A 15629-nucleotide genomic window follows, 5' to 3' on the forward strand; every position below is an offset into this window, starting at 1 on the left:
TATTCTTTACTCTGGCTCTTCTTTGGAGGGCTGAAATGATTATATGTTCCAGCCTGTTCACATCCACCACGTATATCTCCATTGCCCTCTGAATGGTACTGATTTTCAACAGTATAAAATTTAAAAAGTTACTGGGGACAGCTAGATGGCTCAGTGTATTGAGAGACAGAGGTCCTGGGTTCAAATCTGATCTCAGATACTTCCTAGCTGTGTGACCCTTGACAAGACACTTAACCCCCATTGTCTAGCCCTTACTGCTCTTCTTGCCTCCACAGCATTGAGTCTAAAACAGAAAGGAAGGATTTTAAAAAATGATGTTGCATCGAGCACATATGGACTGATGAACTTGTTTCAAATTTTCCCCCATAGGTTGGGAACTACCAATCTAATCCAAAACTCACATATTTGTAGATGAAGAAAATAAGGCCCAGAGGGGAAGATAATTTGCCCAAGGTCACTAAATATGTGCCTGATCTGCTTATGAAACCAAAAACTCCATGAAGGCATGAACTATGTCTAGCCTAAACTCTCTCTTTCCTAATCCTCCTTAAGAATTTTAGCTGTCATAATCAAGGGCAACTGGGTGGCACAGTGGATAGAGTGCCACGCCTGGAGCCAAGAAGACCTACAGCCACAGACACTTGCTAGCTGTATGCCTCTGGGCAAGTCACTTTGCCCTGTTTGCCTCAGTTTCCTCATGTGACAAATGAGCTGGAGAAGGAAATGGAAAACCACTTCAGTAGCCATGAAAACTCCAAATGGGATCATGAAGAGTCATTCACAACTGAAATGATTAGCAGTTTCACTCTCCTCTCTCAATCTTCTTAACCCCTAGCTAAGCACCTACAGTCCCTACAAGAACTCCTTAAATGCTATTAATAATCTTCATCATCCTCACTGATTTCCTCAGAATGCTCTCTCTCCATTGATGTTCTTTCAAAATTATGGTTCTTGAGAAATGAATACAACATTCTAGGTACAGACTGACCAGATGGATGTCAGTGCTGTAAAGGCCTTTGGAACACAAAATGTCAGAGCTAAAAGGGTCCTTAGAGTAGATTTAGGGCATACAGTAATAATAATGATAATAATAATAACATCTAGCATTTATATAATGCTAAGAAGTTTTGCAAAGTATTTTGCAAATATTAGCTCCTTTTATCCTCACAACCTTGGGGGAGGGAGGTTATTTATTATTATTCCCATTTTACAGATGAGGAAGCAAGGACAGACAGGTTAAGTGACTTGCCCAGGGTCACACAGCTAGTGTCTCAAAAGGAATTTGAACTCAAGTCTTCTTGACCTCAGGTTCAGTGCTCTAACCAGTGAGCCACCTAGCTGCCTATTCACACTTTCACAGACACGGAATTCAATTGAACTTAATGTATATTTGTTAAGTGCCCACTGTGAGCAAGGCACTGTACTCAGTGCTCTGGGAGAGAGAAAATTTGGAGAGACACGTTAAGATATACAGACTAGTGTAGTAAAAAATAAAACATGAAAAGCATATTAGAGAAATGCAAGCAAAATTACTGGGATAAGTCAAGGAAGGCTTCTTGGAAGAGGAGACATTTTAAAGGCTGGTTAGTTCTGCCTTCCTGGCTCTCTTTCCCTTATTCACTCCTATCCTATTTTTCTCTAGTCTTTAACTGGTGCAAAATAGGGTGGAGGAAAGCCTATTTTAAGGGACTTGTTGAGGAAAGTTCAAGGACTGAGGCCCTGTGTGGCTTCTCAGATTAATCTTTCTACCTTGTTTAAAGACCATTATTGGGGGCAGCTGGGTAGCTCAATGCATTGAGAGTCAGGTCCTGAGTTTGAATCTGACTTCAGACACTTCCTAGCTGTGTGATCCTGAGCAAGTCATTTAACCCCTATTGCCTATCCCTTACCACTCTTCTGCCTTAAAACCAATATATAATATTGATTCTAAGACAGAAGGTAAGGGTTAAAAAAAATAATAAAGACTATTATTATAATTAAAAAATAAAGCAGTTGTTGAATAAGTAATATATCCATATTATAGATAGATGGATATTATAAATATTTGAATTTATAAATATTTTATATTTTAAAATTTATAAATAGATGAATAGACTTGGTTTGTTAAAAAAAAAAACAGAAAAAGCAAAGCTTTCAATCAATTTCTCTGGGCACGAGGAGGTGAACAAAAGCAGAGAAGTTCAAAACAAATTTTCTTAAGTGTAGATGGCCTTCATGTAGAATGCACAGAAGCAAATGGTGTGAGATAAGGCTGGGAAGAAAGGATAGTAGCAGACTGTGGCGAGCCTTGAATGCCAGGTAAACACTGCTGAACTTTATTCAGTAGGTTCCCAGGAAGGGTTCTGAAGAATGAATTGAATGGATTGAAGGGAGAAGAGAACAAACAGAATGACCTTTTAGAAAACACTGCAATTGTGTAAGAAGGGAATAATGAAGGCTGGTCCTAGGAATGGAAAGTTCTGCTCAGACATAGTCATTCAAGTGGATGTGGAATGAAAGAATAAGTGAATGAGCATAATTAGGCATTAATTTGTGGCAAAGAGTTCAATAAGAGTTTAAGAGAAAGGGAGCTCCCTTTCAGGAACGGTTTCATGGAGGGGGTGAAATTTTAGCCCGACTTTGACGGAAAGGTGGGGTGTCAATGTCATGGACAATTTCCCCTGTGATTTTTGTGACTGGCATATATTTTATGTGTATGATGTCTATATTCTCTATGTGACGTCTGCATTATATGTGAAATATATGTTACCACCTAACCATGCAAAATATATATTTCACTAAAAGTCACCGAGGAAACTCATTTAATTCATATACACACACACACACACACACACGAACATGCATACATAAATAAATAAACAAATAAATGTGTGTGTGTATATTTATGCATATATATATATGAAGTAGGTAACCAGCTTCTACCTGAAATTAGGGATTTTTTCATGCTATGTAAATTTAACTCCTGACTGCTAACGAGAGCTAAGTACGATGCTTTAGACATGCAGAAGGGACTCACTGAGATGCTATAGACACGTAGGAGAAGGCGATTCCCCAAGAACTCAACAAATACCTGAAAGGGAGGCTTCAATCCTATTTATTTTAAGGGACAGAAGCAAGAAAGGGGAGGTGTGCAACTGGGAAGAAGCCCTAGAAAGGCAGAGGGAGGGAGGGCCAGAGAGGAAGAAGAAAGAAAGGGCCCAAGAAGTGACCCAGATCTCTTCTAACAGATGCAAGTGCTCCATGGCTAGCAAGCAGCAAGAGCAAAGTTTATGTGGTTTTGCTAATTTGCTTTAATTCCAAGAAATTGTGAAAAATGTTGGAGAGAAAAAGAGAGGGGAAACCGGCGAGGAGAACAGGAAAGGATGGGCTACAAAATGAAAACTCACCATTCTGAGCATCACGTTGGCATGGTTATTGAATTGTTCAGCAAATACTTTTTTTGTGGATTAACATTTTTATCAAAAAGACATTATCAAGAGAAAATGGTTTATGATGCTGTGGAGTATAATTTTCTTTTTAATTTATTTTTTAAAATCTTATATTTTTTTAATTTTTATTTTTAAATATTTTTCCAGGTTTCCATGATTCATTTTCTTTCCCTCTCCTCTTCCCTCCCTCCTCCCAGAGCCGACAATCAATTCCGCTGGGTTGTATAAATGTTATCACTCGATACCTATGTTCATATTATTCATTTTTGCCAGAGAGCGAACAGATACTTCTTATTAAGGCACTGCGTCAAGGAAAATGGTTACCTTTCTTTTTGGAGGTTCTACCGTATTTTAATTTCTCTTGTACTATATTTCCCAATTACATTGAATCTGACTCTGGCAACAAACAGTCTCCACAATGCTACTTGGAATAATTATGTTGAAAAGAAGAACCTGAGTTACTGCAGCCCCGAGTTATACATTTGCCATCCCTCTCGGGTCGGCTTCCATCTTCTGATTTCTAGCTAGCAGAAACGTGAGAAAGATTGGCAGTGTTTCCTTTTCCGCCTGCCTTTCTATCTTCTATCTAGAGGTACATATTCCATATCTAGAGGTATATATTCCATTCAAAATCTGTGCAAACGAGATGCATTTAGCAAACGTTTCATTTAGACCTCTTTGTATCAGTGGCTAAGAAAGGATTTTCAACTAGCTTTAGAGGAGTCTCTATCTATAACATTCTCATATATATACAATCATGCATTTTAACCACTTGTATTTACCTTAGGCAGATGGGTGGTGCAGTAGATACAGCATTGAGGCTTGAATCAGGAAGACCTGAGTTCAAATCCAGTCTCAGACACTTATTAGCTATGTAACCCTGGACAAATCACCTAACTATCTGCCTGTTTTCTCCTCTGCAAAATGAACTAGAAAAGGAAATGGCAAAACGCTCCAGAATCTTTGCCAAGAAAACACCAAATGGGGTCACCAAGAGTCAGACATGATTAAAATGACTGAACCTCTTTTTTTTCCCCCTTCTTTTTTTTCCTTTCTATTTAGAACAGTACCTGAACCACCAAGAACACAAATACAGCATGTTCATTACGAGTCACACTAGTTCCTGAAACTCCTTTCCAAATGTCCCATGATGCTGAAACTGAAGTTTCCACTGTACCCACCTTTCCCCTTAACTGACCTGACTTGTGATTTTTTAACTGGCCTCTTTGTAAAGTCATATTAGGGATACTCCATTTTTATTTGCCTTTGGCTTTATTGGTTGCAACAACACTATAACCACTGCCAAAGAAAGCAGATCAAAAGTGTTTCAATGTGTCTCTGGGATAGTGGGAAATGGTCTTATCTTAATTGTTACCCTCCGTCTTAGAATGGATACTAAATATTGACTCCAAGGCAAAAGAGTGGTAAGGGCTAGGCAATGGGGGTTAAGTGACTTTCCCAGGGTCTCCCAGCTAGGAAATGTCTGAAGTCAAATTAGAACCCAGGATCTCCCATCTCCAGACCTGGCTCTCTATCCACTGAGCTGTCCTATCAATTTGCTTCTTAGATCTTATTCATTAATGGCCATCAGTGGCAACTACCCTTCCTCCTACCTCTTGTCATTCCTCCTCTGTAGGTGGAATATTGTACCAGGTCTTGAAAAGCTAGAAAATCATAATTGAAGGAATGGAGGCTGTTAAGAAGTCTGGATTTGATTTATGATTCAATCATTAGCTGGGACAGCTGGTTATATAGTATAAAAAATACTAGTCAAGAGATCTCAGGTCTAGTTAGTTCTAATTCTGCCACACTGACTGTGAGATCTTGAACAAGTCATTTCCCTCTCTATTTCACGTTTCCCTTCTGTATGATAAAGTCATTGTGTCAGATAATCTCTAAAGACCCTCCTAGCTCAAAAAGCAGGGGCCTTTATTATGACACATGCCCATGTCAACCTCATATTCAAAGAGCCTTCCTTTGACTCATGCATTCCTATGAGCCATCGTCCTATATCTTCCCCTTTTTGCAACTAAACTCCTTGAGAAAGTCTTCTGTGACCAACACCTCCACCTCCTTTCACTCCTTTCTAAGTATGTACGATATGGCTTTTGATGTCTTCATTCAACTGAAACTGCTCTCTCCAGATACCAATGGCCTCTTTTTTTAAAAAACCTTTAACTTCTGTGTATTGGCTCCTAGGTGGAAGAGCAGTAAGGGCAAGCAATGGGGGTCAAGTGACTTGCCCAGAGTCACACAGCTGGGAAGTGCCGGATTTGAACCTAGGACCTTCCATCTCTAGGCCTGACTCTCAATCCACTAAACCAATGACCTCTTAATTGCCAAATCAATGACAATCTTCATCCTTCTTGACCGTCCTATAGTGTTTGCCACTCGCAATCAGCCTCTTCCTCTTGACACGTTCTTTTGGATTTCCATGGCACTACTCTAGCCTGATCTTTCTCCTGTCTGGCCATTCCTCAGACTTCTTTTTTTTGGATGTTCACCCAGGTTACACAGGTGGGCTACTGGGCAGCTGTAAGTTGGTACTGTTGTGAAGATGTCATGGCAAAGGAACCACCCCATTGGACTTGGATGAGCGAACAGCCAGTCCACCATTGGAGTGCTCGTTGAAGCTCCCTCCATCTGTCATGTCCCATGTCTCGAGCCTCTGTCTACTGGACTGCTCCATTTGTGGCTGCTGGGTCCATTCCTCAATTCCTCCCAAATGGCCTTCCCCTAAGAAGAACTCCATTAAACAACATCCCCCTCAGCAGCAGTCCCTCAAATAGCCTCTTCCAACTCAGTCACTTCCCATGATTTCCGGGGCCCCTTGGCCCAGGAACCTTTTCCTCATGCTTCCTCCAGTGCTGCAACTAGAACCTGGAACACTTAGCAGAGCATGCCAGAGCACTGCTGTCTCCCTTAGTTCCTGGCAGTCGGTAGGACAAAGAGCAGTTAGAACCAGCCTGCTGGCCCCTCTCCCCAAGCTGTCCCTGTGTGAGGTGACTGCCTCCACCGGCTTTAGGCTGGCATCACTGCTGCCCTCCTTGCTGTGGAACTCCTATCCCTCTTAACATCACAGTCAATAAATTGGGGAGGAGAAATTGTGAAACAAAGATCCCTATCCTGGGGTGCTCCATCGAGCTCTGATCTGGACCCTCTTCCCTTCTCCCTCGAATTACTTAACTTGGTGATCTCATTAGCTCCCCTGGCTTCGGTCATCCTCTCTAGGCTGAGAATTCTCCGTTTTACTTCTCCAGACGTAACGTCTCTCCTAACCTCCAGACTCACATCTCCAACAGTCTATTAGACATCTCAAACTCGATACATCTAAAACTGAACTCATCATCTTTCCTCAACCTCTTCCCCCTCTGAAGTTCCCCACGAATGTGGAGAGCTTTACCATCTCCCAGTCATGGGGGCTCCATCCCAAGAGTCTGCCTACCCTCCTTACTCTACGTGAGTATAGTACCTTACCTAATTACCGGCCCCACATCCAATCTGTTGCCAATAAAAATGAATGAATACACATAAGTAGGTGCTCATTTATCATTAGGAATGAGTGTTCTAGAGAGGCAGCTAGGTGGTTCAGTGGATTGAGAGCCACACCTAGAGATGGAAGTCCTGGGTTCAAATCTGGTCTCAGATACTTTCTAGCTGTATGACCTTGGGCAAGTCACTTAACCCCCATTGCCTAACCCTTACCTCTCTTCTGCCTTAGAACCAATACACTGTGTTGATTCTAAGACAGAAGGTAAGGGTTTGGTTTTTTTTTGTTTGTTTTTGTTTTTTAATTAGTGCTAAAGGAGTTCAAATGAAAGGAGCTGAGAGAAATCTGGAAGGACCAAGAAAGGCTTCATTAGGGAGGCAGAACTTTAGTTAGTCCTTGAAAGCCCAACAATTTTACTTTCATTAATACCTTTCACTTACCACCTCTTCTCTCCTCTGACATTGCTACTACCCTGGTACAGGCGGCCCATCTCATGTCACACCTCAACTATTTCAATAGCCTTCTGGTTACTCTCCTTGCCTTGTCTCTCTTCACTTTAGACTATTCTCCTTTTAGCTGTCAAACAGGTCTGACTATGTAACCCCTCTATTCAATAAACTCCAGTGACTGCCTCTTACCTCTAGTCATTCTCTATAGTAGTGATTCCCAAAATGGGTGCCACAGTGATCCAGGGCAGGGCGGCGATGGCCACAGGTGCATTTATCTTTCCTATTAATTGCTATTAAAATTTTAAAAAATTAATTTCCAGGGGCGCTAAGTAATATTTTTTCTGGAAAGGGGGCAGCAGGCCAAAAAAGTTTGGGAACCACTGCTCTATAGGAAATACTCTTTTTGGCATTTAAGTTCTTCACAAGCCATTTCCTTCCTACCTTTCTAGTCTTTTTACACCTTATTCATCCCCGTATTCTGTGACCCAGTGACACTGGTCTCCCTATTGTTCCTTGAACAAGACACTCCATCTCTCTACTCTGGTCGTTCTCAATGGCCGCTGCCCCAAAGCTTGGGATTCTCTCCTTCTTCATCTCTATCTTCCGGCTTCCTATAATTCACAGCTGAAGTTTCTTCTTCTACAAGAAGCATTTTCTGACCCCGTCCCCAAAGCTGGTAGTTATTTCGCTCAACTGATTATCACCACCATTTGTACATAGTTGTCTCTCCCAATAGACTGTGAGCTCCTTGAGAATAGGAACTATTTCCCACCTTTCTTTGTAACCTCTGAACTTAACACAGTGCCTGGCATATAATAAGTGCTTAATAATTGCACAATGAATACCTGACTATAAACCCTGCCCCACTCAACCACGTTGGAGCTGGATGAGACTGCTCATCTTCTACCCACATAACTGGGATGGTGTGAACATGAAGGTTATTTTGTTCTACCCTTTTTAATTGCCTCCACACCCTCCTCCCCACATGCTTCATTCTTCAAGGCTCAGCTCAGGTTTCCCTTCCTCCACATATGGCCACAGTGACCCTGCCCTCCTCTGAACTCAGAAGGCAATCCCCACTTAGACAACTGAGCTATTTGACAATGAATAAAATAGTATTTTGGAATAACTTTCCTTTCCAAGATGTAATTTACCCCCTTTACCCCATTCCTCTCCCACTAACCAGCTCTCCGACGTCCATGAAGAGCACCGCCATCTTCCCACTTATCGAGGCTCAAAACATCACAGTTTGTCTGATTCTTCTCCCCATCACTCCCCTCACCTCTAATCATTTAATTCCTGTCCATTCTCCCTCCATAATAACTTAGAATAAATAATAAATATTGATTCCAGTATAATCCAGTGAAACTGCTCATCAGCTCCAGGTGTGGGGAAGGAAGAAGGGAGGGAAAGAACATGAATCATGCAAACATAAAATTTTTAAAAAAGAAAAGAAAAGAAATATTGATTCCAAGGTAGAAGAGCCTGGGGGTAAGTGATTTGCCCAAGGTCACTCAGCTAATCCTAACTCCCAAGGTGTCTTGGCTTCTGGTATCCTCTCTCCAAGACTTCATCCAAGCAGCTGCTGAAATAACCTTCCAAGGCATACATCGGACTCAAATGGCCCTGCTCAAATGCCTCTGGGAGAAAATGCAAACTCCACAGGCTCAGATGTTTAAGTCCCTTTACAATCCAATGTCAAGCTGCTTTACTGGTCTACATTCACATTACTCCTTGTCACATACTCTAAAATTCCAACCAGACTGGATTATTTGCTATTTCCCAGATTTAAGAATTGCTGTCCTGCCACCATGAATTCCCCGGAGCAGCCCCTCATCTCTCCTTTTCCGAATCTTCATTTTCCTTCAAGGCTTAACCTCCAGTCCTTAAGCCTGACTCACCACCTTCCCCAACTACCCCCGCCCCAGCTAGAATTATCCTCTCCATGCTTTCCTTTCTTTTTATTAGAATTGATACTAATTATTGAGTCCAAGGCAGAAGAGCAGTCAGACCTAGGTAATGGGGTTTAAGTGACTTGCCCAGGGTCACACAGCTAGGAAGTGTCTAAGACTAGATATGAACCAGGACTTCCCCTCTCTAGGCCTGGCTCTCTATCCACCGAGCCACCTGGCTGCCCCCAAGAACTCTATTCTTGAGGATGTTTGGTACCTTTTCCCCCCATGACTCTTCCAGAGGGAAGGGAGTGGGGAGGAGGTTTCTTCTTTTCTTCACCTCACTCTCAGGACCCGTATCTTAAAGCAGAGCATTAGTCCAGAAAACCACTCCATGGCCAGAAGAGAGCAGCCCAAAGAGCCTCAAGCTTGAGTCCAGTCGAGCTGGCCTAGGAAAAGAGAATAGTGCTGGGTGGGGGTACTTACTGCCAAATGTGATGGGGTGTGGTGTGAGGCAGCTGGGTGGCTCAATCTTGGGTTCAAATCTGACCTCAGACACTTCCAAGCTGTATGATCCTGGGCAAGTCACTTAAACCCCCATTGCTTAGCCCTTACTGCTCTTTTGTCTTAGAACCAATACACAGTAGTGATTCTAAAACAGAAGGTAAGGATTAAAAAAAAAGATGCTCTAGCTTGGTAAGCAATGGGGAAGGGGGGAATCATTATCACCAAGAGGTAAAAGAGATGCTTTTGTTTGGAATTTCAGCTTTAGAAGGTGGCAGTCAATAAGGGAAATTTCACACCTTGGCTCTGCTGTTCACTAGCTGTGTGGTGGTGGAAGGTCATTTCTGCCTCTCTTTTTCAATCTTGCCTGGGACTTGAAAGACCTCTTGGTTTCCTTTCTGTTTGAAGTTATAGGATATCTTATTACAGCAGGATAAGAGCTGTTCACATACAGGCGCATAGGCAATTCCATCCCTTTACTTTGACCCACCACAGCTCCTTTAGCAATCTTACCGGCTAAGTATTTCCCATTTCTCCAGTTTTTGAAAACTCTGGTAAAAGAGAAAGAGTTGCTGGCCTTTGGAGTGAGAAGATCTGGGTTCAGATCCCTTCTCTGCTATTTATAATCTATACAACATTGGGCAAGTCAATTAACCTGGATAAGCCTCAGTTTTCTCCTCTGTAAAATGAAAGGTTTCTGTTTCTGTGCCATGATCTCTTAACTCCTTTCTAGCTAGTGATCCCTACTCATTTTCTCTCTGCAGACCTCAGCTTTTTCATCTTTAAATTTAAAAATTTAGACTTCAGAATCTCTAAAGTCCTTACCGATTCTAAATCTTATAACCTTAAGTGAGTTTGGCCCTTAGTGTCCTCCTCCGTTAAATGGGGATAATGATACCTCCACTGTCTGCCACAAAGATTTGTTGGGTGAAAAGTATTTTCTAAACCTTAAAGCACTTACCAAACAGAAAAAGTATCACTCCTATTAAGTGAGGTCTTTGTGGGCTGGCTCAGGAATCTAATGACCCTACATAAGATTGTTTCAATGGTAAATGAGACCCAAATTCTAAACAATGGATGACCTTAAAAATGACCCTTTAGAACACAGCTTGTTCATATCTTGGGAACTGCCTGAGAGCATTTTTCTTTCCATTGAGTTCTCAGACTATTCCATAATATGATTCTTAAGTATTTACTATGTACTAAGCCTTATGCCAAAAGCAATACATTCTATATATACTTGGTATAGGGTAAAGTATGCTGGAATTGGAGTCAGAGGAACTGGGTTCAAATCTTGCCTCTGCTTCTTACTAGCTATGTGTCCTTGGGTAAGTCTCTTAGCCTTCTTAGGTCTCAGTTCCCTCATCTGGAAAATGAAGCACCTGGACTCAATGGCCTCTCAGATACCATCCAGTTCTCTCTCTATGATCTCATGATAAGCAAGCAGGTGTGGTGGCTATTAAGACTCATTTTACAGAAGGGAAAGCTGAGATACAGGGAGGAAGCCCGAGTAACCTTCTTAAGACAAACCCTGAATCATCAGAGAAGGTTAAATTCCCAGCTTGCTATTCTAGTTGCAAACACTTGTCAATTTTATTAATTGCTTCTGTTTGGTCCAATTTGGGCTCCTTTTTTGGTCTGAATTTGATCCTTTTCTCCTATGACAATCAAGAATGGGTTTCTTTGAAAAAACCTGCGTGTTTTTTAATTTTTAATTTTTAAAAGGCCCTAATGAAGGGATCTTTAGAGGCAAGGAGTGAGGTGAGGAAACCAACTGGCAGCCAAGAGAAGCTTCCTTCTTTCCTGCCACTTACATTTACTCTACTGCAGTCTTTTTCCCCAAACTAAGTAGACCAGGAGCTGAGGACTCGGAATATCAGAATTATACAGACATTTAGGACATAGTGTGGCAGAACTGAAATCAAAATCAATTGAACAAACATTTATCCAGTATCTATGCTGTGCTAGGCACTGGAGGATTCAAAGAAAACATGTTTAAAAGCCCTCATTAAAGGAGCTTACAAATCTTAGAATACAGACTGTTGAGATTGGAAGGGTCTTCAAAGATCTGCATTTCGAGATGAAGCAGCAAATTCAGAGGGATGAAATGACTTGCTCAAGATCACATAGCAAAGACAGGGTTAGCATCCAGGTCTTCTATCTCAATATTTCCCCAATCTCCCTCTACTACAATAGCTTAAAAGGAAAAAATCATTGCAGCTTTTTGACTTTTTCCATTGACTAGTAGTATTCTAGCTGTAACATCTTTCTTCTTCTCTACTTAATTTTTGAGGGAAAACAACTTTTAATGGGCTTTTCTTTGGAAACACACAAAGGCCATGTCACGCTCACTTCTTTATGCTGTCTCATGATTAAAGGAAGGAAATTGGAAGTAGAATGCCTTGATTCTAGTATTTTGCTATTGGTGGGTCATATCTGTTTTTCCTTCATATAATAAAAAATACCTCTAAGGTGAACCTAAAATATATTTATATATAAAACTGTTTTTCTTTTCCTTCCTTTTCTTTTTTTCCCCTTCCTGATTCTCTCTCTCTCTTTCTCCCTTCTTTCCTTCCTTCTTTCTTCCTTCCTTCCTTCCTTCCTTCCTTCCTTCCTTCCTTCCTTCCTTCCTTCCTTCCTTCCTTCCTTCCTTCCTTTCTTTCTTTCTTTCTTTCTTTTTCTCTTTCCTCCTATCTTAGAATTGATACTAAGAATCAGTTCCAAGGCAGAATGATAAAGGCTTAGCAACTAGGGTTAAGTGACTTGTCCAGGGTCACACAGTTAGGCAGTGTTAGTTCTGAAACTAGGATTTTCTGTCTCTAAGCCTGGCTCTCTAACCACTAAGCTACCTAGCCTCCCTTGTATAATTGTTTCATATACACAAGCTCATTTGATCTTTAGAATGTGAGGGAGGCAAGATAGGGATGGTTATCCCCATTCTAGACATGAAAAGACAGAGGCTCATTAGACATCTGAATGGCTTGCGCAAGGCTAGTGAGAAGCAGAGTCAGAAGTTCCCAGAATCGAACTCCAATTTCATGCATCAAAAACCAGGTCTCATTCTACCCCTAACTAGTTGTGTGATCTCTGGGCCTTTCTCATCTGTAAAATACGGACTGGATGATCTCTTATGTCCTTCCCAGCCCTAATAGTCTATGATTTCCTGAATCTCACCATGTAGTACCATGCCAAACAAGTTAGAAATATTCTTTTCTTTACATAACTGATTTGATAAAATTAGAGGATAAATAAAAAACAGCCTGACTTCACACTGAGATCCACATCAACACTCAAACTGTTCCCTTTAATACTCAGTAGAACGGAGACTCATTGTGAGCAGGAACAGTCTGCCGTTTGTGCTTGTGCCCTCGGCACCATGCACCAGTGCTTGTCACATAGGATTTCATAAATCTTGTTGATGGAAAAATGCTTGTTAATCACTCCCTGTTTGGGGTCTATTATAGGTTTTCTAAGAACTTGGAGCATTCCATGTCAGGTCTGGAAGGGGCCTTAGAACAGACTACCAGAGCTGACAGGGACCTTGGCAAACAGGAGGTCAAAGCTGGGAGGGATCTTGGAGATCAAGTCGTCCTCGGCACCCCCTCTCCACTTGAGAGACGAGAAAATTAGGGAGCACCTGGCTTTGGACTTGGTTCTGCACGTCTCCTCCCAGACCAGAAAACTCTAAACGCTAAGGGGGTTAATCCCTCCTTATCTCTCGGGGCTGCTGTGCGGAAAGTACTTGGCCAAACTGAAATCAGGTACAGAAACCGGAGTGCTTTTGATTCATCTAATCAGAAGGCAGTTACAAGCTGAACAGGTGGCGGGAGGGAGGGAGGACATCCAGAGACGGGATCGGGCGTCAGGTGAAGTCTTTTATTAACAAACGTTTACTTGGAAGTCTTCTTTGCCTATTTCATTTTGAATCACCGATTTGTTTGTTTCAAAATCCCTAGGAGAGCGGGATGCCTGGGCGAAATCTTGGGGCGGCTGCTTAGCAGCCTCGTCTTCCCTGGGGTTTGGGGCTTCTGCAAGTGGCCCCCGATCTCCAGCCCTGAGCAGATCCAGCAGGCAGCTCCCTCGGTGCCCGTGCCCGTGCCCGGCGTGCGCGCGGTCTCCTGCCCTGCCCCATGCCCGCACACGCCGCTGCTGCCCAGGTTCGTTCACCTACCAATGCGCCGCCCTTCCCCGCAGAGGAGCACAAGCCCACGCCGCCCCTCAGAGACCTCTGGTCGAGCACAGACACTGCCCGGTCTGCAGTTTCTTTTCCCGTCGCGCTCCCCTTTTGGAGCCAGGGAGGAAGATAGCGCCCAGGCCGCCGAGGCCTGCCCCCCGGGGGTCCCCGTCCCTGCTACCCGCCCGCCGAGAAGCCGCCACTCACCACCAACCCTTCCAGCTCCGCATCCTCCACTGGCTCGTACTGGTGCGACAAGCGCAGCAGGGAAAGTTTCTGCAAGAGTTTGGAGAAGCGTCTCTCCACCATCTCGAAGCTGGGGGGCGGGCGCCGCGGCTCGCGCCGGCTCCCACCTCGGCTGCTGGGGACAAAGCGCGGCAGCCCCACTCGTTCCGGCCCGGGCTAGACTGCTACTGAAATTGCCTCTCGGGCGAGCTGGGGGTAGGGCGCGCGCGCCCGAAGGAGTCTAATAAGCTGAGCCTAGGTTACCTGGTGCCGGTCAGCCCGCAGGTGAGGCCCCGCCCCCTGGGGTAGGGGCGGAGCGAACCAGCCGGCTCCTTTCCCCGGAGGCCGCGGGCGCCTCTCCCGAGCCCGCTGGGCCAGCCCAGGGGCAGTCCCCAACAGCTGCGCAATGGGACGCACGCGGACCGCAGCCTCGGCTTCAGCAGCACAGCAGCAGGAGGAGGGGAAGGGGCGGGCACGTCTGTGAGTGCGCTCGGGCGTTGGGGCGAAGACGCAGCCTCCTTTTCTCCCCGCTCCCCACGGAGTACGCACCGAGGATTCTCGGAGGGCAATCCCTGGAGGAGAGCCAGATGGAGTGGGGCGGGAGAGGGAAGACCTGCAGCCCTCGAGGCCTAGCTCTGGAGTCTGGGAAGGAGAGGGAGGAGCTCCTATTCTCTCCTTCACCTGGTGGGGATGGTCATAGCTCTCAAGTCTAGAGTGCTTTGGAATCTCTAGCTCAAAGTAGAACCGGAAGGGACCTCAGCAATGGCCCCTTCATTAATTATACAAGTATCTACTTTTCTATTCGAGTGTGAGCTCCTTGAGGGTAGGAACTGGACTGTTTGGATTTAAACTCAGACCTCCCGGACTCCCGGCCCCGAACTCTAAGCCCGTTCCACCTAGCCAGAGAACCTACCAGGAATTCCTAACTTCTTAGAATTGTTCCTTTAAATGTATAAAATAAAACACAGGATCCCAAAGGAAACTAAGTATACTGAAATATACTGAATTGTGGACTCCGTGAGGAATTTTATTTACTTCTGTGCCTTACTCAGTATCTGCATACAGTAGCGCTGAATAAAGGCATAGGGCAGCTGAGTGGCAAAGTGGACAGAGTATCATCTTCCAGTGCTCAAATCTGGCCTCAGACTGTCCTAGCTGTGTGACCCTGGGCAAGTCTCCCAACCCTATTTGTTTCTTCCTATGTCAAGTGAGCTGGAGAAGGCTATGGCAAACCACTGCAATATTTTTGCCAAGAAATCCCCCAAAATGGGATTGGGAAGAGTTGGATGCAACTGAACAAAAGTGGAATAAATTTACTGCCTGACGTGGAGACTAAGGCCTGGACAGGGCAAGTGGCCTGCATTGTAGAATGTGGGGCAATGGAAAGGATGCAGAAATTTGCATTAGAAGAAACCCAAAGGATAATATCCTCACTGGTTAACTCTATGACTCTAGGAAAGGGTTGGT

At 43.7% G+C, this 15629-nt stretch overlaps 1 protein-coding gene across 1 annotated transcript in view; it reads right to left on the bottom strand.

The window, feature by feature from the left end:
* Window positions 1-14246, bottom strand: part of ATP2C2 (ATPase secretory pathway Ca2+ transporting 2) — a 113741-nt gene extending 99495 nt beyond the window's left edge. Inside the window, exon 1 of the mRNA XM_044659408.1 lies at window positions 14145-14246. Coding sequence (XP_044515343.1) covers window positions 14145-14246 — 102 coding nt within the window. The remainder of the gene's footprint in view (window positions 1-14144) is intronic.
* Window positions 14247-15629: the final 1383 nt, after the last annotated feature.

Source organism: Gracilinanus agilis, chromosome 2 (assembly GCF_016433145.1).
Source record: "Gracilinanus agilis isolate LMUSP501 chromosome 2, AgileGrace, whole genome shotgun sequence".
Taxonomy (NCBI): Eukaryota; Metazoa; Chordata; class Mammalia; order Didelphimorphia; family Didelphidae; genus Gracilinanus; species Gracilinanus agilis.